The 23,723-nt window shown below is 42.0% G+C and overlaps 3 protein-coding genes across 3 annotated transcripts; 2 read left to right on the forward strand and 1 right to left on the reverse strand.

The window, feature by feature from the left end:
- The first annotated feature begins 318 nt into the window (after window positions 1-318).
- On the forward strand, window positions 319-7,564 carry LOC139450590 (beta-1,4-galactosyltransferase galt-1-like). Its single transcript, XM_071232358.1, has 2 exons — window positions 319-1,345; window positions 3,896-7,564. The coding sequence occupies exons 1-2, from the start codon at window positions 900-902 to the stop codon at window positions 4,854-4,856; spliced, it is 1,407 nt and encodes a 468-aa protein (XP_071088459.1). The 5' UTR covers window positions 319-899; the 3' UTR covers window positions 4,857-7,564.
- Window positions 7,565-15,877: 8,313 nt separating this feature from the next.
- On the reverse strand, window positions 15,878-17,581 carry LOC139453820 (octapeptide-repeat protein T2-like). Its single transcript, XM_071235279.1, has 2 exons — window positions 17,521-17,581; window positions 15,878-16,524 (listed from the first exon to the last, which is right to left on the reverse strand). Exons 1-2 carry the CDS (start codon window positions 17,579-17,581, stop codon window positions 15,878-15,880), a joined length of 708 nt encoding a protein of 235 aa, XP_071091380.1.
- A 1,704-nt stretch (window positions 17,582-19,285) lies between these two features.
- LOC139454386 (uncharacterized) lies at window positions 19,286-23,373 on the forward strand. The gene is made up of 4 exons (XM_071236052.1): window positions 19,286-19,372; window positions 20,102-20,480; window positions 21,503-21,648; window positions 22,546-23,373. The coding sequence occupies exons 2-4, from the start codon at window positions 20,119-20,121 to the stop codon at window positions 23,091-23,093; spliced, it is 1,056 nt and encodes a 351-aa protein (XP_071092153.1). The 5' UTR covers window positions 19,286-19,372; window positions 20,102-20,118; the 3' UTR covers window positions 23,094-23,373.
- Window positions 23,374-23,723: the final 350 nt, after the last annotated feature.

Below are 23,723 nucleotides of genomic sequence, written 5' to 3' on the forward strand. Positions count from 1 at the left end.
AACTGCATGTACGCCTTGCTCGGACCCGATTAATATTCCTACAGTACTTTAACTGGGACACTGGGACACACCATTGTCATGGGTCACTCATGCAGAATATTACCTTTCTCGGGTGGTAGCACCCTACCTGTACACACAATGCTATTCTAAGTTAAATTGCGCATAGTAATAACCACGCTGACTGTTCAAAGAAATCTTGATCAAATAAGACATAGCTTGGGAAAAATGTACCCTGAATGATATCTTTTGACGAAAGGTGTACTATTTATAGACCACTCGGTGCTCCTTCTAAAGTTGTCTTTCAAAGCGTAACGCTCCCTCTCAGTTTGAAAGATCTCCTTACCGAAAGCCTGTTTGTATTGGCTGGATTGACATGCCTTTGGATATATGCGAACCGAGGAAATTGTATGGGACAGCATACATGATACAAAAAAGTAATACAGGTAATACGTGAAGCGGCAAGCAGATTCGGTCGACTGTTGCAGTGGCGGACTATGTGTGCCGACATTCCTGAGAGAGTAATATTGTCGTACTTGTTATTGATTGTGCCACGATATGCATGAGCAGCTGCAACGGCTAGCAACGAATCTGTGTTTTGTCACGTGAGGTGAATAATAGGTTCAACGCTGTTTAAAACATTGATGGAACTTTGGAGGAAAGTTCTTAGTGAAGTACATCATAGATGTTTACTCATTGCGGGAGTCGGATTTGGGGTTGACGTGGATCGTGATGTGTGTAGACTGGGACAACTAAGGAAAATCACTTACAACTTTCATAATGCCAAAGGGACGAGCTGCATTGACTTGACTTACCCATGGAAACAGGTGAACGTTTAGCTTGTGGTTTATGATCTTTATTACAGACCTAACCAGTTGGTAAATGTCTTCAAGGAAGTGACAATGGCGTCTCGGATCGCCAGGGGCGTGTTCATGCTCGTGGTGGTGAATATGGTGATGGTTATTATCTATATTAACCTACTGGGGTCTGACGTCACTCGGGGGCTGGTGGAGGGCATACCTAGTCTTACTAAGAGGACAAAAGAAAAAAGACAAACAGTCACCCTTGTTGAAAGAGGACCAGATCCAACATTATGTCCCGGTATCACACGACCCATGGAGGTTCCGGACGCCCAGATATGGCAACAAGTGGGTCTCGGTGACAATGTCTACGTTTTCTCAGCATTCTACGACGACGTTGGAACGTCTGCTATCGTTCGGCTTGTCGGCCTGGCTGTGTGGAACAGTGTCCCCCTATTGTGCCAGCTGTGGTTCAAAGACACCAAGGAAGTACAACTTAAGGAAATTCAGGCACGTGTGGACATACTAAAGGAGAGTCATGACAGAAAGTAAGTATTGGCTGCCTCCCTGGGAGCTACGGGTGAGTTAGTAGTACAATGTCTCACATCTTCCTACGGCGACTCCCCCGTGAAGATCGGGGAAGGAATGGGTCTTCAGCAACCTATGCTTGCCGTAAAAGGCGACCATGCTTGTCGTAAAAGGCGACTAACGGGATCGGGTGGTCAGGCTCGCTGACTTGGTTGATTCATGTCATCGATCCCAATTGCGTGGAATCGATGCTCATGATATTAATCATTGGATTGTCTGGTCCAGATTCGATTATTTACAGACCGCCGTCATAAAGCTGGAATATTGCTGAGTGTGGCGTTAAACAAAACACCAACCAACCAACCAACCCTTCGGCGACTAGTTTCTTTGCCTTTGTGAGTTAGTGAGTGGGTGGGCGAGTGAGTGAGTGAGTGGGTGAGTGAGTGAGTGAGTGAGGGAGTGAGTGGGTGAGTAGGTGAGTGAGTGAGTGAGTTTGGGTACGTTAAGCATTATTCCAGCCATATCCAGGCGGGGGACACCAAGAAATACTTCACGCACTATGCTCACTTTAATCCGGTTTAACCACTACTTTACGCCATCGACCCATACATCTGTATTGAATTTGCTCGCAACATATTGACATAAGTTCGTCAACACAACAAGAAGGTGTCACCCATCGTCAATACTTCACTGATTTGGATTCACTACGTTCATACTACACTCAAGCGTACATACATCGCTTTGCAAACTGTAGACGCTATTTGTAGCGAAGGTTCTAGCGATCCCCGAAGGGTTGACTGTCTATTCTTCTCCTATCTGCCTAAACGACGTACCAGTGAAGACCCGGTTAGAAATGGTCTTAAGCAACCCCTGCTTGTCGTAAGAGGCGACTAACAGGATCGGATGGTCAGGCTCGCTTGGTTGAATTGGTTGATGCATGCCATCGTATCCCAATTGCGTGGATAGATGCTCATGATATCAATCACTAGATTGTCTGGTCCAGACTCGATTATTTACAGACCGCCGTCATATAGCTGGAATATTGCTGATGTAGAGTTTTGCATAATGACCCATAGAGCTGCGCTTGGTTTACTTGTAATGCACGTTCTGAATGGACCTGTGAATTTCTGTTTAGAATCAACTACAACAACAATTGGGTCCAAAACTGGCCCCCACAGGGAATATTGCTTGGGTGAGATCAAGTGATATCTATATTGTAGTTATCGCTGCCATGAAATTGCATCACAATGCTTTGCAGACCATTTTGACGTCATTGTTACCATGACGTCACAATCAAATGATATCACTAATGGATCTGCTACTGAAGCTGCCAGCAGTACGTTTTACACTAATGACACTGCTTTTTATTGTCTACAAACTGAAAAAAGTGGGAAGAATGATGCTGGACGATAAATAGATGATCACCCTTGTGTATTTTGATATCAAATATATCAACACTCGTCGATACCAGTTTAAACCTGCTCGGCAAGACTCGGAGTTTTAATCTTTTATCGAATCGTATAGATATATTTGATATCAAGAGACACAAGGGTGAGATTCTCCATTTTGATATGCTTCACTGCCACACAGCATATCGGCCATCCGTATCCAGACAGACAGTCAGACAGACAGACAGATTGTTTATTTGAGTCTCACCTCACAAAAATAATAACATAAATACATATAAAAGGACATAAAAGTGAGCCACCCGTTAAGGGTTACGAGGGACTTAAAATATATCACAGTATGTACAGCATAAATATATTGGTGTAAAAGGGGTATGAAAATATACTACCCGTAACTAGCCACAGGTTATAGCTGTAAAATATACATAATATTTAAAAAGTACAAAAAGTTTATCAGTATTGCATAACTCTAGAAAGTTGATGTTGATGGAGGAACGTAGCGTATATAAACCCGTGATGTATTGACAATGGGTGTCTCCCCAAAACGGTTATTCATCTAACATCATGATTAGCTTGACAAAACTTTCTAAGCAGCAGAGACTCTTCTCACAAAGAAACTTTCCCGAGAAGCCCCGAGGTGCACGTTACAGAAGCGGATGAGCAAATATATACTGATGGAAATTGATAAGAGGACACTTAGTTTTAGACACAGTAAAATGATATGCTAGCATGTGTTCCCAGGCTTGTCTACCAAATATGTGTTGGAAACAAGGCACTCAAACACTACACAACATTTGATTCTGATGTGTTGAATTTGTATGCACGCTATTTCAAATGTACTGACAGTAAGACCTATTTTCCTATATTTTTCATTGTTCTCTTATTCGTTTCCATCAGTATATTTTACTGCTTTCAACAATATTACAGCAATATCACGTCGGGGACATAGAGATAGAGCTGAATACATAATACACGTAATGCCATTCGTGCAGAATATGTCCCCAGCATTACATTCTTGTTACAAGAGACGACTGAAAGGGGATCGTGTGTTCACAATATGTTACATATGACTTGGAGGGCTTATTGTCGACTGAAACATTTTCTACTGCAGTCACATTAATGTTTTTTTTAAAAGAAAACCTCAGATTGTTTCATTTTTTCCAGGTACCGAGCCGTGTACATTAAGTGTGACTTACCAAAAAAGAGACGCCCATACGCTGTTTCAATCGTAACGAAGTCATGCGAAAAACCACTTCATTTTTTTCCGGTGCTGTATTCTGAGAAGACTTCAATAGACTTTACAATGTGCGTGACACCACTCAATTTCAAATATAGCCGAGCCTACGAACTAGTGGAAATGGTAGAATTCAATAAATTAATGGGTGCCCGAAAGCTAATGTTTTACAATCACAGCACGGGCAGCAATGTAGATGCTGTCCTGAAGCACTATGCTGCGGAAGGATCTGTAAAAGTAGTGCAGTGGCATCTTCCAATGAAGGTAGACACTTGGCCCCCAAGCAAAGAAGTGGAAGTGCACTACTTTGCACAAATTGCAGCTTTGAATGATTGTTTATACAGACATTTGCACAGCTCGAAATACATTGTGTTCACGGATCTAGATGAATTTATTATTCCCAAAGTAGGTCAGAACTGGTCATCTTTGGTTCAGAAAAGGTTATCAGTGAAACCCAACAGTGGTGCTTTCGTTATAAAATGTAACTTCTTCAGGAAAGAATGGCCCAAATATTCGGAGAATTTTACCGGTAGGAGTGACGCTTTGAAATATAAATCCATCATATTATTGAACGTGTTGAGAGAGAGCAGTGCTTTTGAACACTTCACACGTTCAAAGTATATCATCCTGCCCCTTCGGGTGGAGACTGTTGGCGTGCACAAGATCTGGACGTACCGTCCGGGCTACTCAACGGACAAAGTGGCGAAAACCGATGCCCTTCTTCATCATTACAGGGACTTTGAAGAGCCTAATGATAAGAAGAAGAGGATCAGCGATAAGTACGCCCACCGTTTCAAGGACAAGCTACTGGTACAGCTCAGATCTACCTGGGCTAAACTTCCCATGGTGCCTTTGAACATCCCTTTGTCAAACTACAGCATGCCCGTGTAGGCAATGAGCATTCGTGACCAACTCGTGTTATTCCGGGACAAGCCGAATAGCGCGGAAATGGGCGAGTGGTGACGAATGGGCAATGAGAAGATTGGGCCTTCGGATGTGTGCATTCCTTTATGGGTGTCTATATGTAGCGCAATATTGTGATCATGTAAAAATCAGTCTATACAGTACCACATTTATGTTCGCCTATATTTATTCCTGTTTTTCAGAAGACATAGAATGGTGTGTTTGTGTTTGTATATATATAGTGATGGAAATGAATAAGGGAACAGTTAGTTTTAAACTCAGTAAAGTGATAAGCTATCATGGATTCCAAACCTTGTCTACCAGATACGCATTGGAAGTAATGCACACAAACACATCTCAACATTTGATTCTGATGTGTTGAATTTGCATGCGCGCTATTTTCAAATGTACTGACAGTAATTCCCCATATTTTTCATTGGCCATTATTCGTTTTATCAGGGTATGGTTTCACAAACGGAAACATGGTTTACATGGTTTATTTTGTTTTCATGATTTCTTGAACATCGTCAACATTGAGGAATTTGTTTTCAGTACATGTATCTTATTTACAGTTAGTAACCGGATTGTCAACTTACAGCAAGCTGCAGGCCGTGATATTACTCAAGTATTATTCAAGCGACGTCAGTATACACTCGCTCGCTCAATAAAGTTCACATATTCACCAACATGACGTTAAAGGGAGAATTTAGAGGTAGCTATCTCATCAGTTGACATGTCTTATAAAGTTTGATGACCTTTTAAAACAATACGTTTTAATGCAAAATGAGTGAGTGGCGGTACCGATGTGCTTATGATGGGGCAAGACGTACTTACTCTTGTGTCACTGATTTTTAGTGATCCATTCATACGATATTCACCGCTATTTTGCCTTTAGCATAATCCGGTTTAACCACTACTTTACGCCATCGACCCATACATATGTGATGAAAGTGCAAGCAGCATATTGACATAAGTTCGTCAACACAACAAGAAGGTGTCACCCATCGTCAATACTTCACTGATTTGGATTCACTACGTTCATACTACACTAAAGCGTACATACATCGCTTTGCAAACTAGACGCTATTTGTAGCGTAGGTGCCAGCGATCCCCGAAGGGTTGACTCTCTATCTTTCTCCTGTCTACCCAAACGACGTACCCGTGAAGACCCGGTTAGAAATGGTCTTCAGCAACCCCTGCTTGTCGTAAGAGGCGACTAACAGGATCGGGTGGTCAGGCTCGCTGACTTGGTTAGTTTATGTCATCCTATCCCAAGATGCTCATAATACCAGTCACTGGATTGTCTGGTTCAGACTTGATCATTACAGACCGCCGTCAAATAGCTGGAATATTGCTTAGTGCGGCGTTAAACAACAAACATATAAACAAAACATTATAAATATGCTTCAATCATTGCTTACCCAGGCTTGCTTTAGCAATACGCATGTGAAAGTTGTTTTTTTTCGTTTTTTAAATGGCAGCGTCTGATATTCTGTTGGTATATTATTAATCTATGTACCTTTAAAGCCTCCAGTGTAAATAAATAAATAATCCTTCTGCTATAGCAATGGATGTTAAAGTTTACGTGTGTTGACTGTAGGTATATTATACACACCACCGGTTTCAGTAGTATCTATGTAATATAGTTATCGGGCTGTTCTAGTTTACTGTTAGAATCCCATGGAGCGCCTTTGTTTTTATATACTTTAATCAGTCCAAGTAACCAGGTATCTGGGATTATTCCATAAGTGGAAATATGGTTTAAAACATCGGTATATTATGTTACTAATAAGTCGAATGTAACACCGATGTGATCATTATCAATGTAGTGTGACCGGGTATTTTAGGTAAGTAACATCCCACTTTAAAATTTCTCAGTCATACCTATCACCTACATTTACAGTATCGTGTGTTTCATATTCGTTCACTTATGGTAAATAAATAAATAAATAAATAAATAAACTCTGAAAACTGTCTAATTTATCAACCTTGCGTGGTTTTGACATGTTCCCTACCTCCTTGGCCTGACTATTTGTATCTCGTCGACTAACAACATTTTAAAGTTTCTGAGGGGACATACCAAGAGCTTTTGAAGCTCGTTTCAAGAATTTATTAATTGCATAAAAAGGCTTTGCTCTTTCTGCTTCACTTCTAAAGAAATCATACACATTCAACATCAACTGTTTAACATCTGCTGAGTAGCGCATCTTGTCATTGAATGAACACGGTCACTGTGTAGCACGTGCAGACCGTGCTTGCGCTGTTCCTTCCACGGTTTGTCCCCCTACGTGTCATGTACACATTTCTATACAAAATTACATGATAGTTTCTGAAAGAACTTCATCCGTCATGGGTCTTAAAATAAACAAAATTCAGATTTTGTTGGGTACAGGGTATTCATGGTCAAGTACCGGATTGATGTTTCATACACTTTTCTGGATTTATTTTTCTCGAGTTATTTTGCAATTCATCATTCTCATTTGGAGTCAAACGGACTGTAAAGGGGAATAATCCAATATTTTCCACATTATGTTTAATCGATTGTAAACATAATGGTGAAGCTGTGAGTGAGTGAGTGAGTGAGTGAGTGCGGTTTTACGCCGCTTTTAGCAATATTCCAGCAATATCATGGCGGGGGACACCAGAAATGAGTGCGATAGTGTGCGAGAGAGAGAGAGAGAGTGTGTGTGAGAGAGAGAGAGAGAGAGAGAGAGCGAGAGAGAGAGAGAGAGAGAGTGAGAGCGAGAGAGAGATAGAGAGAGTGTGTGTGTGTGTGTGTGTTTACGAAATATTTGTCCAAGAAAATGCTTGAAATCATTAAGTTTGTTGTTGAAAATATAATAATTGTCTGGCACAAACATATACACTGCTGCAAGATGTATTAAAAATATTATATTTAGACTCAGTTTTATATGTCTGGTTTGGAGCTGTAGCTGAAAAAATACCCAGTCTCCATACAAAATCCCTTGTAAATATATTACACATACGGCGATATTTCTCGTGCTACTGTCTTACGACCATCTTCTCTACGGGACACTGTAGCGCTAGCTCAAAATTCATGCACGGTATATGGCTGCTTTGACTTCCTTGAGAAATAAACTCATTTTATTAGCTGACCATACACATCACTACCCCGCAACGCGGTCGTATGTATTTACGGGTGACGGGGAGGGTAATGTATACAAACCCGTCTTGTCGACGGTAGGCATCGACCATGGAGTGTGACCTGGGTCCGTGAATATCCTCTGCCCTCACTCCTCGTCTCCCGTGACTGCTACCCCGTAACTCCGACCGTGTCTGAAGTAATTTCACAGACATCTTCCCGAGACGTTTTTCAAAGTCTTGTTTCCACATCAAGCCCTCTTTCCGGTGCTAAGTATGATCGGACTATAGCACATATCAATAGTCCAATCTGAGAATGTTCACAAAATCAACACCTACGACTGGTTCACCTTCGTATCATCTTTTAAACCCCCCAACGATTGCCTTTGTTTTTGTGTCATTGATGAAATCGCGAATGTTTTCGTTGTCTAATCGATTTGGCCGTCGCCTATGGTAGTCGCCATATTTGTGAAGCCCCTATCAATCAATTTTTCTTACAGAAATACTGAAAGGCCATAGACCTATCACCGCAAACACGAAAACGTCGTTTTTTTCCCGAATATGGTCATTGGACGGAAAAACGACTAAAAATTCATTAAAATTGATTAATGGGTTAGCGTCTAGAGAGTGTCCGGAAAAGCGTCGAGTTTTTCAAGCATAAAATGGACTTAAAAACGATGCTTTTCTCCGCTTTGTACAATTGTCAACGGCCAATCAGATGGCGCTGGTCCCCCGACGCACGTGATGCCCAAGGCTTCCTTTCGGAAGCATTAGGTTTCTAATATCTGGCATGCCTTGCTCTAGTATCTGTTGCGCGCAGCGAGATTTGCTGATTAGTCAGTTTTAGGATGTGTAACATGTTAATGGAATTCAGACACGCGCAAAGAAGTCAAACCAAACCATGTTACCAAGTTTATTGAGATAACATAGCCCTCCGCTATGCATAGTTACCTCTATCGGATAACGGGTTGTGTTTCATTTGGTTGTAACAGTAACTAATTTTGTAATGTGAAGTTTACACGATATACGACTTTTCCATAGGACGAGAGGTGGGCCACATGACGTTTTTCACGTGACTGTATTCTTGAAATTACGTAAGCACTGACTACTTCCACATTCCTGTGGAACACCCTGGGAATTCCCAAGTATGAATTCATACAGAAGCGTTGTTTCTCATCATTTAGACCCTTTAATTTTAAACGTAGCGTCTTAGCATACTCTTGGATAAGTCATAGAGTTTGGTTACATGCCCGTTCAAGGATACCCTCGTTACAACCCAGCCTAGAGAAAAAAAAAATCCCCCCCAAATTCAAACCCTCGTAGTGACCATCTACAGCAATCTGTGAATTTTCCTTAGTATATATTTGACACATCTTTACAATCACTTTTCAATGATCGGCCAATTGATCAGTGATGACAAAGACACAGGTTAATTAACAACTTCGGAAATATCTCCCTTCACGTTTATCGTGTCGGCCATTTTTACGTCTTGTACTTGATGTAAATATAATGTATTACGACGCTCTGTCATTGTGATTGACTTAATGAGGTAGTTCTTAACAGACCTTCTCATCTAATGAGAATATTTTTTGGAATATATTTCTTGTAAACAAACTAAAACAGATGTTCCTCGCTTTTGGGGGAACTATTTTATTCCGGAATGGCCTATTAAAGCTGATAGTAAGTCAAGGCACCATGCGTGTATATGATCTGTTATTATATGTGTTTAACAAATACGGTTTTGGGCGTTAATAAAATACACTGACGCAAGTATATTCTAATCAATTGGATAATTGAATATGCCTTATTTTACATATTACATAACATCACTCCACAAAATTTGGACAGTTGCAGTAACACACTACGGTGATCGCATTAAACACCACTTTGAACAGTATTTCAGGTATACCACGGTGTATCAGACTGATGTGGGATAAAAATTCGAAGTAGTTCAGGTCATCCAATGGGTGTTCGTGAAAGGTGAGCGTAGTCTGCCACACAGGTGACACCCATCACAAACACATGCAAGGACAAGTCAATTGTTCACCTGAACAAAACACGGAAACACACAATGATGCCCGTCCTCACTATTACCGAGCATGTTAATTATATTGTCTGTCAAAAACATGGACGAGTATAAACTATATGCTCCTACAGGTTATTATGGAATACATTAAGGGGCATTTTCGCGATCTCGCATTCTCGCTATCTCGACCTTTGGAAACGAGCTAAATATTCCAAAAACACGAGAATGCGTGTTTTTGATACATAGCACTTTTTGTCAAAAATCGACAACGCGAGAATGCGACATTTGGACATGATGAAAAATCTCGCAATCTCGCAACATCGACATGTCAAATTAGGCCACAAAAACACAAAATCGAGAATTATCAATCAAGAAAGGGAGGAGTTTGATGATATCGTTCTCTCCCAGTAAATTCCGATTTCAAATAACGACGTTATTTGGACAGGAAAACGATGGTTTGAAAGCGTCCAAATAACATCGTTTTTCCGTCCAGTGACAATACACGGAAAAAAACGACGTTTTCGTGTTTGCAGGGTATAGTACATATCTTTGTTGATAGTGGGTGGACACATTGATTACTATATATTTAAGTCACTCATCTTATCATTTCTATATATGGAATATATACGCAGTCAAAGGCTTCAGTACATTAATATTTGTAGATGACATTATGTCGTTAAACTTAAATATATTTGGAAATTGGTACATTGATGGGTGTAGGTATCTTGGTAGGTTCATGAAACTGTAAGAGAGAAGAACAGTGATCGGATTGGATATCGCGTGTTCAATACAAGGGGCACAACTCGTGATCTACGCGAGGTGGCGCGAGGGTCGAGCCAAGAAAAGTGGCCTTTGTCAGTTTGTGTGTGGCAAGGGTAGAAACTAGGCTTTGATAAAGGCTAGTGGACACGCTTGCCTCGGGAAGATATTTCACAGATTGCTGTGGAGTGATATGATGACTAGCACTGTCAGTCAAGGCGCGGACAGTGGCGAAAGTTTTATTGCATATCTTCACGTTGGGGTTCCCCCAAGGAATGTGGACGTACGGTAGTCTGTCAGTATTTACGTCACTTAAATAATAGTCTCGTGAAGAACGTATTAACGTCAAAATGTGTCATTCATACGCTTATGTAAGTCAGTTTCGAGGTCATTAGACCGACATATAACCCAATGGAAAAGTCGCATTACAAAAATTTACAACAAAAGTTCCTGTGACACCAATATTTTAGCGTATTTTTCAAACAAGTAAAGTTTGGTTTTCAATATTGTAGTACATGTATGGAATCAAGTCCCAAAAACGCAACTGCTACAGAAAAGCATGCATTCCATGCAAAAGTTGACTTTTATGCAAGATCCATGCATTTCACTCCCCAAGAATGTGTATAAAAACATGTGCGTTAACAGGATTCCATATGCATTGTTTAGGATCGTGCTGACAACAACCACTCTGAAAAACAACAAAATTACGCAATTATTCAACATTACGAAATGCCAAGGCTGTCCGAAAATGGGCGTCTGCGAGCCATTGGTATGCTTGAAGCAGGATCGAGTCAACGTGATGTTGCGAGACAATTTAACGTCCACAGAAACACCATTTGGTGTTTATGGCAATGTTGGCAACAGACGAATGCAGTCAGAGACTATCATCGGAGTGACAGACCACGCGTAACCAATAATCGACAAGACAACTGGTTTCGAACAACACACCTACGAAATCGATTCCAGCCAGCCACAGTGACTGCAAGAAGCATCCCTTGCCTTCGACGAATATCTTCACAAACCGTACGTCGTTGCCTCAGATGTGCAGGGATTGTCCCAAGAAGACCCGCCAGACGTCCCATTTTGACAGGAAACCACCGTCAAGCACGTCTACAGTGGTGCAGACAGCGTCTACGCTGGACAGCCATGCGCGGGGACAAGTTCTATTCACTGATGAGTCTCGTTTTCATATCAGCCACAGCGATGGACGAATTCGACCCGTTTGATAGTGGTAGAGGGAAATCTCAATGGACAGCGCTACTGCGATGAGATCATCGGACCTGTTGTGTTACCGGTTTTTGCGTTGTTATGGCCCAGGCATTTCCTTTCAACATGACACGAGACGAAGATGTGTTGCTTGCATCGCAACCAGAGGTTCATTTGTTAATTGACATTTTGGCATGTTCATGTTTTTTTTTTAATAAAATCAGGCATTTTCTGAAGTCAGTATGGCAAATTAAATCATTTGAACACTTACAGGAGTCTTTTTTCTGTTGCAAACTGAATTTGTTTCAGATTTGGTAAAAAACATAACTTTGCAATAAATCTGACTCAATGTCTCAGGAACTTTTGTTGTTCAGTATATAAACCTATATAATACGTTGAAGTTGCCGTAAGACAGTATCACAGCTGACGAAAGTAAGTGAAGCGGACATATAATATTCATTAACACGCCAAGTTTGCCAAAGTTTTACCCTCCTCCCCTGGTGGTAGTGGGTCATAATCATAAGGCTCTTGACCGAGATTGTTCACAGAGAGGTAGATTTCTGGACCAATTGACTTCCATCTTTAAATATATTGAACCGCAAAAGAAACGTCACCCCAAGTAACATTCAATGAAAAGTTGTCATTTAAATATCTGGGTAATTTTTGTCAAAGTTTCTAAAATTTAAAATTACCTTGTCCGGAAAAATGAAATTTGATGATAAAACCCCCCAAAGCAGATGACAATTAAACCGATCGCCCAAACGCATCATGGCAACGGCCATGGTAACCCGATGCAGGTGAGTTCCGTGCAAATTGAAATGCACATGCGTCCCCCCATGTCTTGCCCTATAAAAATCCACCCAGATCGGATAACATTCATTTGTTATTGAATTGCTACCACATGCCAAGATTGAAAAGAAATCTGCGACACCAAGCCCTTGGACGATTGCAAGCTGGACAAACCGCTCGGCATGTAGCCAATGCATTTCAAGTCCACGTAAGGACCATATACAGGCTCCGGCAACGGTACCAGACCACCAACACTACAGATGACCGACACCGTAGTGTAAGACCAAGGGTCACCACCCGACGTCAGGATCGTCAGATTGTGCGACAGTATCTTCAAGACCGCTTTGTTACTGCTGCGGAAACTGCACGACAGGCCATTGAGACACACCAGCGACACATTAGTGCGGACACCGTCTGTCGAAGATTGACGAGCAGACACCTCCACTGTCACAGGCCACAGAGAGAGGCTGGCGACGCCGTGGGGAACGTTATTCGGATGCTTATGTTGTTGAGAGAGACTCCGAGCATCATGGTGTGGGTCGGAATTGGTCTTGCACAGATGGTCGGTCCTGTGGTCTTCCAGAACTTCGGTCCAGGGAGAGGCAATGGTGTCACAGCAGCTCGGTACATTGATCAAGTCTTGAGACCACACGCCATTTGGCACGTCGCCGCAACCACGAGTTTCAGCATAATAACGCCCGTGTCCACACTGAGAGAGCAACAAGAGACTTCCTCCAGCAGAATGGCACCAAAACCATGCAATTGCCTGCCCTAAGTACTTATTTTAATCCTATTGAGCTCAAGTGCATATTGCCTTCATCAATCGACGTTGCACGGCAGTCATCAATGCACGAGATACTCACTTGTGATGCCATTTTCTCAGAGACTAGTGTTGTGTTTCACTTTAAAAACATTGACACTTTAATTTTAACCTTGATGATCAGTTTTGCCAAGTTTCATCTTTTTAATATGTTTCAAAGTATGTTTACAGTGTTTGGACATATAAGGTTTCTCATATATCTGTCCATGGTGACCTTTTGTTGCGGTTCTGTATATTTGAGGGGTATACAAAATTTGAGCCTAGTTTCCGTACGTAACCTTTTATTGTGTTTACAGCTCAAACCACCTGTTCCATCCCTTCTCCAGGTCAGTTATTGTTGGGTTTCCACATTATATTTTACCACAACTGAAATACCACCTGCGCGTTGACAAAACATGTAATCTACTAAGGAATGCTTTCGTCTCAAATGGCATTTAATTAATCTGAAAATATTTTTGTAGGTTTTAGTTCTCAGATTTTAGTTTTTCAGTACATAATGTTTGCAATATAGACCAATTGGCCTTTGTAAAGTTCCACCTTGTTGAAGGTGGATCGTCAGCTTGATTAATACTTGTAAGCATTGTTTGAAACTGCTCACTTCATTAAAGTTCATCTAAAATGGTTGAATGTCAGTGAAAGATCAAGGTGAGATTATGTTCCTGTGGCAGGATGCAGATAGGCGTTAGAATCATCATTGAAGATGCATAAGTCATTGTTTTGAGAAATAATCTTTAATTACTTTTCAGTGTCTTGTGCTCAGAGATAGCAATGTTGATATAAACAAACTTCTCAATTTGACTATATTGACGTATTGCTGTCTCTTTGCATATTCCAAAAGGAGAGACCCGGATCGAAGTTTGGTGACATTAATAACCTCTCTGCAGATACCAACAATACCCTTGGATTCAATTTGATGTGTTCCTTGTCACAAGCTTTAAAAAAACCCCAAAAACACGTTGCCAATAGTCAGATCATTTGGGTACATTCTCTTCAAGCAAACATCATGGAAATGACATACCTATCCCAATCCTTAGGGCCTTCATGACAAACGTTTCAACATTGTTTTCAATGTTCCGTTGAACCTTTCAACTAATCCATTGCACATGGGGTGATAGGGTGTGGTAGTTAATTACTTCTGTGATAACAGTTTTCCGAACTCTTTCATAAAATCTGATGTAAACTGTGTACTCATATCTGTCACGGTTTCCTTAGAAACTCCTACTCTACTGAAAATACATGTAGGTACTAGCGCGTCAGCGCTGTTGCTGTGTCAATATTCGCTGAGGGTATAGCTTCTCGATAACGGGTGGCATTGTCTACTTGTTTTTCCGATCTGTAATAGGATCCAGTGGTTCCACGAGATCCACGGCAACTCTTCCAAACTGCATTTCAATGCCGGGGTACAATGGGTCTTGTAATGCTTGCTGTAAAAGGCGACTATGCTTGTCGTAAGAGGCGACTAACGGGATCGGGTGGTCATACTCGCTGTCTTGGTTCATGCATGTCATCGATCCCAATTGCGTGGATTGATGCTCATGATATTAATCATTGGATTGTCTGGTCCAGACTCGATTATTTACAGACCGCCGTCATATAGCTGGAATATTGCTGAGTGCGACGTTAAACAACAAACAAACAAACAAACAACCAAGCAACCTCTCTCTGGCTCCTGGAATACATCCTATGATGACACCATACAGTGGTATGAAACAACATTGCATCAACTTGGCCAGTACAGTATGGTGCATTGAGATGAACTGTACAATCCGTGGCACTGTATTCAATACCATTAATGGCTTTGTACGTTCCTGTTCTGGTTTTGTCAATGGGATCTGGAAGTAAAGAACCTCTTAAACATGCTGTGGTACAACCACTATCACGGATAATACTGACCTTTTGACCTTTGTACTGTTAGGTTGTTGTGTGGTGCAACTTCTAACTTCCTTCTTGACTATCTGTGATCTTTAATCCGAGAGATGTTTACCTTTCCTATAAGAAAGAAAACATTCACATTGTGATAAAGAAACATAACTTGTACCCATTACCCGACCTTTTCTTTGGTTGTTTGGTTCCCTCTCTTTCTCTTCTGATACTCCCTTCCCTCTCCTCTGTCTCCTTCTGATATTAACAATACTAAGTCATCCGTCAACTTGTAAGTAATGCCTATCAAACAATTTATCCTTCTGATATTCCCTCTTTCTCTTCTCTCTCCTGATGATATTCCTCTTTTCTCTTCTTTCTCCTTCTGATTTTCCCTCTTTCTCCTGATATTCCCCCTTTCCCTTCTATCTCCTTCTGATATTCCCCCTACCCCCTCTTTCTCCTTCTGACATTCCCTCTCTTTCTCCTTCTGATTTTCCTTTTTTCTCTTCTTTCTCCTTCTAATATTCCCCCTTTCCCTCTTTCTCCTTCTGATATTCCCCCTTTCCCTCTTTCTCCTTCTGATATTCCCCCTTTCCCCCCTTTCTCCTTCTGATATTCCCCCTTCCCCTCTTTCTCCTTCAGATATTCCCCCTTTCCCCTCTTTCTCCTGATATTCCCCTTCCCCCTTTCTCCTTCTGATATTCCCTCTTTCCCCTCTTTCTCCTTCTGATATTCCCTCTCTTTCTCTTCTTTCTCCTTCTGATTTTCCTTTTTTCTCTTCTTTCTCCCTCTGATATTCCCCCTTCCCCTCTTTCTCCTTCTGATATTCCCTTCCCCTCTTTCTCCTTCTGATATTCCCCCTTTCCCCTCTTTCTCCTTCTGATATTCCCTCTCTTTCTCTTCTTTCTCCTTCTGATTTTCCTTTTTTCTCTTCTTTCTCCCTCTGATATTCCCCCTTCCCCTCTTTCTCCTTCTGATATTCCCTTTCCCCTCTTTCTCCTTCTGATATTCCCTCTCTTTCTCTTCTTTCTCCTTTTGATTTTCCTTTTTTTCTCTTCTTTCTCCTTCTGATATTCCCTCTTTCTCCTTCTCTTACCGTTCAATACGTCTTTGTTCCTTCGACGTGTCTCTGTTCGTCTACGAACTGCTTGAGGTACGTATTCTCTAATCCAACAGTTTGACCAAAAGCAACAACTTTCTTAATATTCAAACGTCCATATTAGCTGAATGATGAGACTAGTACGACATCTTGCAACACTTTTAATAAGTACCCGGATTCTCCTCCAAGAAATGTTACATGATGTGCACTAGAGGAAGCAGAAATGACAGAACCCCTATGTAATACTAATCTAATACTCCACAACTAAAATGCTGCTATTACACTACTACTAAGACACACTACTAAGACACACTACTAAGACACACTACTAATACTAACTGATTATACTCTTATTAAAGACTATACACTAAATTACCAAAAGTTATACACCCATACTGGGGCTGTGGGGTAGCGTGGTGGTTAAAGTGTTCGCTCTTCACGCCGAAGACACGGTTCGATTCCCCACTTGGGTACAACGTGTGAAGCCCTTTTCTGGTTTCCCCCGTAGTATTATTGCTGGAATATTGCTAAAAGCGGCGTAAAACAATACTCACTCACTCACTCACTCTACTCCAATACTTCTTATAAACATACTATATATATGTACACATACCAATACTGGTACAACATGGCCATCGTTGTGCTATACCTCAGTAGATCAACTACAATTACATACAACTGTATATCTGCAATGTAATCAAAGAGGTTCAGGTACAAAACCTATCACAAGGTATTTCACATCACAATAATACAGTGATAAATGTCTACACAGACATGTAGAAGGGAATCTTCCGACGACAAAAAATAGTTCTAGTCTATCCTGACACAGTATGAATGTTAATGATAACACATAGTCATTTGCTAATTGTCCTCCACGACAAATATTGGGCAGGTTAGATTAACCTTAGTCAATATATTGTCTATAATGACAACAGTTCATATAGAAGGGTGTGGTGATACAGCGTTAGTGACTACTTCATTTACTCACTACACTCTTGATACAACACAGTCACATCTATACTGGACACAGCAACGATGGGGTAGCTCATGTCTGCCTTCTCTCAGACGCTCCCCTCGCTACACGTCTTGGTGCATATCAACTTGTCCACAGGTTGGGACGAAACAACGTTTGTTTGTTGTTTATCGCCACAGTCAGCAATATTCAAGCTATAAGACGATGGTCTGTAAATAATCGAGTCTGGGACAGACAATCCAGTGATTGATGTTATGAGCATCGTTCCACGCAATTGGGATACACTGACATGCATCGACCATGTCAGCGAGCCTGACCACCCGATCCTGTTAGTGCCTCTTACGACAAGCATAGTCGCCTTTTATAGCAAGTATTGGTTGGTTGCTGATGGCCTGTTCTAACCCGGAGCGTCACAGGTGCCTGTATGACATTTACAGAACGATATAAGAAGATATATTTAGAAGTAGGATGAGTAAGTGAGTGATTTGGTTTTAACGCCGCTTTTAACAGCCCGAAATAATGCAGGTCTCAGACGTTTACCACTGCAATGAACCCCACGAGCACGGGTATGGTACTGACAAACCCAGAAACATAATAGGGGCGAATTGGGATTCGAACCCACTATCATTGGTTTCTGGCGTGCCAGAAGGGACGCAACTCTGCACAGCGAATCACGGCGCCATGGACGACTGTGCCACCCGTGCCCCCCAAAAATAGGATGAAATCTGAGATACAGGATGAAATATGATATGTGATATTGCGATACAGGGCGATATAGAGAAATAGGATGAAATATTGAGATGAGTGATCATGACATATTTTGGGCTTTCTCTTTCAGGTTGCTGTCAGGGTGATATAATGTACTGAATGACAAATAGAACAAGGATGTGAACTGAGACTGTATATACGTCGGTCAAGAAGATATGTGTGGTGATAAACATGATTACTAGCTATCTGATCAAACAACAGCCAACTGACGTGAAGCTCATCTTGATATTATTTATTAGTCATACATAGTTCATCTGAAGTGCGACAGACCGGCGTGTGTTGCTATCGGTGACGTCTAAGAGGGCTGTAAACATCTTTTTCTCCAAGGACATAAGACCTTGTTCCAATATCACCTACTTGCAGGGTGCATAGAACTGTTGCAAAGTAGGTGATTGATTTGTCCACTAGCAACCAATTTATTTAATTTTGAATTTGAGTTGTTTTTTAAGGAAGCTGCGTTAAGTGGTTACTCGTACTCACTTACCCATATATTGAGATGAGTCACAGCGCCATGGCGCTAAAGTGTAACAGGCTCGGGGAAAGGGTTAGTTTAGCAATGTATCTAGATGTTTTGGGTTTAGTATTTGGACAATAAAGTTTGATGTGCAAGCGTCCATCAGTCTGTACACATGCTATCCATTTCAAAAGACAGATACACAACGACGGGGCGACAGTCTTTAGCTGAACATTGAAGGCACGCATATATCTGTCTGTTGTGTTAGAATGATCAGCGCCAAGGATGTACGCGTAAAAGTATATGTTCCATGGATAAAGTAGTGAAAATGGGTATGTTAAAAGTATTATTGATGGAGCACTGCGAGGTCCATAATGAGGATGACTCCACTATCCAGGGTCTCATCCAAAGGATGGAAGCCCTTTCGTAAGTCTATATGATGGCCAAGCTAGCGATGATATTTAATCACACGCTGAACGACTTTGAAATATCTGTTTGTTTGTCGCACTACACATTTATAGATATAACAGCTTAGCGTGGCGTGAGTCAGTTACATCTGAACAGTGGTGAGATAACAGGGACATATATAAGCCTATTTCTCTCCTTGTTCCGCCTCTCTGGCACAGTCACCGTGGAGAAGCAAAGGTATATGTAGCTCACCTGCATCTAGTGGGGGCTGTATATCTGGTACAGCTTCTCAATGTATCACTGTTTTGAAAGCATGGTACTCTTGTTTTTTAGATTTACATTTTCTAAAATTTGTCAGTTTATTTGTGAAATTCCTCATTTTGGTACTTATACTTTGCCACTCACAAGCCTCGATCTCGCGCATCAAGTTCAAGTTAGTGAGTGAGAGAGTTGGGTTATCAATCATTTTACCAGTATTTCAGATATATCAGGGCGTGTCAGCCTAAAACGGAGTGATTGAGTTGGGTTTAAAGAAACGTTTAACAGTATTTCAGATATATCAGGGCGTGTCAGTCTAATGTGAAGTGACAAAGTAGACACAATTTATGGATAACAACCTCTTAAATTACTGTAAAGGCGACGTTTCGGTAAAGAAGATAATTCGTGAAAACACCCTGAAGATACCTGTGAGATCGCACATGCACAGTGATTCCAAACATACCTTGTCGCTCAGTGGGTCTCGATACTCCTACATTTGACAGATGCTGGGTCAGCGATATCAAATCTTAAGATAATTCATGCGATTTAATCTGGTACATTTTACCTTTATATAATTATGGCATAAGCCTGCGGTGTAGTTGAGATGCAGGGTATTGGGTTATAAATACCCGACAAGTCAATCAGATTCGTAACATATCAAATGGGTCCATAGTAAGGTAAATTTAAAACAGAAATAATATTTTTTAGTTATCCGACAATCCAAGATGGCGAAGTACCAAAAGTACATTGATGCAAGTCGTAAAGGGATCAAGTTCATGGCTGAGAACCTGGACGAAAATGGTCAGTTCACTGGGGAGGATGTCAGGTACGACATCGACTCCATGTACAAACTGCCTAACCAACTACTCCTCGATGGCAGACCGAGAGAGGCCAACCGACTGCTCAACAATCTGAAGAAGAACTTCTTGCAGCAAAACGGAGACTTTCTGTCTTTTCCGGAGAAAACCGGTTGGGAGCGGAAAACGAGTGACTGGCACGTAACCTATAACTGGCCATACGTGAACGCTTGGATTTGTATGGCTGCCCAGAAGGCGGGGAGATTCGACATTTCATTCCCATCCTTCAAGTACGTTCATTCTATTCATTCTTTGTGTGACCCATGTAGATCCGAGGTAGAATAGGTCTTCAGCAACTCATGCTTGCCGTAAAAGGTGACAATGCTTGTCATAAAAGGCGCCTAAAGGGATCGGGTGGTCAGGCTCGCTGACTTGGTTGATGCATCTCATCGTAACCCAATTACGTGGATGGATGATCATAATGTTCATCATTGAATTGTCTGGTCCAGACACGATTATTTACAGTGTCACGTTAAACAACAAACACACAAACAAACAAACATTCTTCGTGTGCTGTCCTTGACTTACATGTTCAGGATCCTAATGACGTAATTAACGTGTAAACAGCCTCGACAGACTAAACTGGCCTATACAAATGCCACAACGTGTCTTCGATTCTATATACCTGGGTCTTCGGCGTGACGAGCGAACGCCTTAACCGCTAGGCTACCCAACACAAAAATTCCCCCCTAAAGATCCGGGTTAGAACGGCTCTTCAGCAGCCCATGCTTGTCATAAGATGAGACTAAAGGGATCGGGTGGTCAGGCTCGGTGATTTGGTTGATCATGTCATGATGTCAATCACTGGAATGTCTGGTACAGACGCGATTATTTATAGACCGTCGTCATACAGCTGGAACATTCCCGAGTGCGGCGTTTAACAACAAACAAACAAACACCAAAGCACCTACTGTTTTGTGAGGGCGGTGGGGTAGCCAGGTGGCTAAAGCGTTTGCTCGTCACGCCAAAGATCCGGATCCGATATGTGACATTGGTACAATGTATGAAACCCATTGCTGGAATCTTGAATTAATATTGCTAAAACCATAGTCACTTACTCACTAAGTCACTAGACTAGTGGTCAAAACGTTTGCGTTCCGAAGGCAGGCTTCGATACCCCGGCGAAGACCCAGGTTTGATTCCCGACCTTGGTACAATGCGTTTGGTCCATTTCTGGTGTCCCCCGCTGTGATATTACTGGAATGTTGCCAAAAGCGGCATTAAACCATACTCACTCACTCGCTCTCTTCAGCTATCTGAAGACGTTCTGGAACCCGAATCTGGGAGCGTTCAACTGGTGTGAGCCGTACGACGCAGCCAAAGAGGGGAGAGGCGTGGACCAGTCCAGCTGCATCTTCCTAAACTCGCACCTGGGCTTCACCTGCCTCTACTTCGGAGGTGGGTGGGCACTCATTAAACCTGGGCCTGCTAGTTACTGCTAACCTGATAGAACTGAGTGAGCTCAATCTCATTAAAATCAGACCTTAGTTCTTGCTACCGCTGAACAAAGATCTAAGGACAACCCATTACGGGTCACGTGAGAACGGGATATAACCATCAAATAAGATGGAATCGCTTGCAAAGTATTTCTATAGCTATATTACTGTAGGGAGTCCTGATCAGAATGGGTTCCAAGTATCCTATGTTTGTCGAGCTTGTCAAATGGCAGGGCTCGGACTAGGTAGATGGTGTCACATCGTACCCGGAATGTCTGATCGTTGCTCATGCTCTCCGTCGCTTGTTCTCCTTGTCCATACTCGCCTGTTTACAGGCCACTTTGATATAACTTATATAGTGCTGAGTGCGGCATTAAACAACGTTCCCTCAATTGCTCACTTTCTGCATATTCGTCATAACTTATTGTTATTGTTATCATTATCATTACGCTCACAAACCAGGCGAAGCGGTCGGGTAGCCTAGTGGTTAAAGCGTTCGCTCGCCCAAAGACCCGGGTTGAATTCCCGACATGGGTACAATGTGTGAAGCCCATTTCTGGTGTCCCCGCCGTGATATTGTTGGAATATTGCTAAAAGCGGCGTAAAACCATATTCACTCACTCACTATCTATTGCATTACGCTCACAAACCAGACGAGGCGGTCGGGTAGCCTAGTGGTTAAAGCGTTCGCTCGCCCGAAGACCCGGGTTGGATTCCCGACATGGGTACAATGTGTGAGCCCATTTCTGGTGATATTGCTGGAATATTGCTAAAACGGCGTAAAACCATACTCACTCACTCACTAACAAACCAGGCATATCCACAATGATTATAATAATCAATGTCCGAATACACGCAGATCTGGACAAAGCGAGATCAACTGGGGATGCTATCATCAAAGCGTTTGACGGTCAGCCCAACCTTGACGAAGGCCTGTACATGAAGATTTCAGGCGACAAGGGCGAGGTAGTCACCGAAGGCTGGGGCGAGGATCCCAAGAAGACACTCTTCTTCGTCGTCAAGAGGAAGGTAGGGGGTCAGATGTACTGGCAGCTCGGCTATCCGATCATATTCCTGTACAAGCTGCACCTGGCGACGGGAGAACCGCGCTACCTCGAGTACTCCAAGAAGGTCGCCGACTTTGCCCACTCCTGCCATAGCGACGTCCTCACCTACGACAAGAGCCACAAGGTGATGTACGGGGCGGGGCTTCTTGCAGCGGCTACAAAGGAGGAGAAGTATAAAAAGATGGCGGAAACCATTGCAGACAGCATCCTCGGCCATCAGGGGAAAGATGGACGCTGGCTGCCCGAATGCCCAATTCTGGACATATTTGATCAGACATCAGAAAATGCGGGCTGGTACAGGGAAATGTTCGTGGAATTCGATGCGTTTGAGCAGGATTAGAAGTTTTACGTTGAACAGTTGTGTTGACATGTTGTTATTTTCAATTTCTTTCTCAGAAAGGGTAAAAGAGAATTGAGAACATGTAGGAACATAACCCAAATGCGTACTTTCAGCATACAATTTACGTTCTTGTTTGTAATATAATGTCATATTATGACGTCTAAGCACAATTTTTTCATCAGTTCGTGTGTATACTTGATTGACACATTATCATGCGATTGATAATGTGATGCTCTCCTGTATATGACCTTACATGTGCCCAATAAATCCTCGCTTCACATATTTGCTAGGATATGTATTTTACGAAACTATATACTCCCTCTGTACAATAATATTTATTGACTTACAGGGCACGGGTGGCCCAACCATCTAACTATCGCTTCGTTAGTTGCACTTAAGAGGCTGGAGACAGAAAATTGGTTACCCGTTTTCCAGTAGCATGTTTCCAATTCGTTTAATGCGCCATAGTGCAGAGTTGCGACCCTTGGTCGTGCCAGGATCCAATGATCGTGTTCGAATCCCACCTTCCCCGATCATCATGCTTGGTTTGTCAACACGGCATCCGTGCTAAAACTCGTCTAAGACTAGGGCCCACTTGCACAAAACCATCTTAGCGCTACGGCTATCGTA

Source organism: Haliotis cracherodii, unplaced genomic scaffold, assembly GCF_022045235.1.
Source record: "Haliotis cracherodii isolate W230 unplaced genomic scaffold, xgHalCrac1.p SCAF_10, whole genome shotgun sequence".
Taxonomy (NCBI): Eukaryota; Metazoa; Mollusca; class Gastropoda; order Lepetellida; family Haliotidae; genus Haliotis; species Haliotis cracherodii.

What these genes read in the sequence shown, in the direction of transcription:
- LOC139450590 (XM_071232358.1), top strand. Translation starts at nt 900, where the DNA reads ATGGCGTCTCGGATCGCCAGGGGCGTGTTCATGCTCGTGGTGGTGAAT. An exon ending in AAGGAGAGTCATGACAGAAA is followed by an intron (nt 1,346 to 3,895) that starts GTAAGTATTGGC and finishes CATTTTTTCCAG; the next exon opens with GTACCGAGCCGTGTACATTA.
- LOC139453820 (XM_071235279.1), bottom strand. Translation starts at nt 17,581, where the DNA reads ATGAGCTACCCCATCGTTGCTGTGTCCAGTATAGATGTGACTGTGTTG. An exon ending in TGTGTTGTATCAAGAGTGTA is followed by an intron (nt 16,525 to 17,520) that starts GTGAGTAAATGA and finishes TTGAACGGTAAG; the next exon opens with AGAAGGAGAAAGAGGGAATA.
- LOC139454386 (XM_071236052.1), top strand. Translation starts at nt 20,119, where the DNA reads ATGGCGAAGTACCAAAAGTACATTGATGCAAGTCGTAAAGGGATCAAG. An exon ending in ATTTCATTCCCATCCTTCAA is followed by an intron (nt 20,481 to 21,502) that starts GTACGTTCATTC and finishes CGCTCTCTTCAG; the next exon opens with CTATCTGAAGACGTTCTGGA. An exon ending in CACCTGCCTCTACTTCGGAG is followed by an intron (nt 21,649 to 22,545) that starts GTGGGTGGGCAC and finishes GAATACACGCAG; the next exon opens with ATCTGGACAAAGCGAGATCA.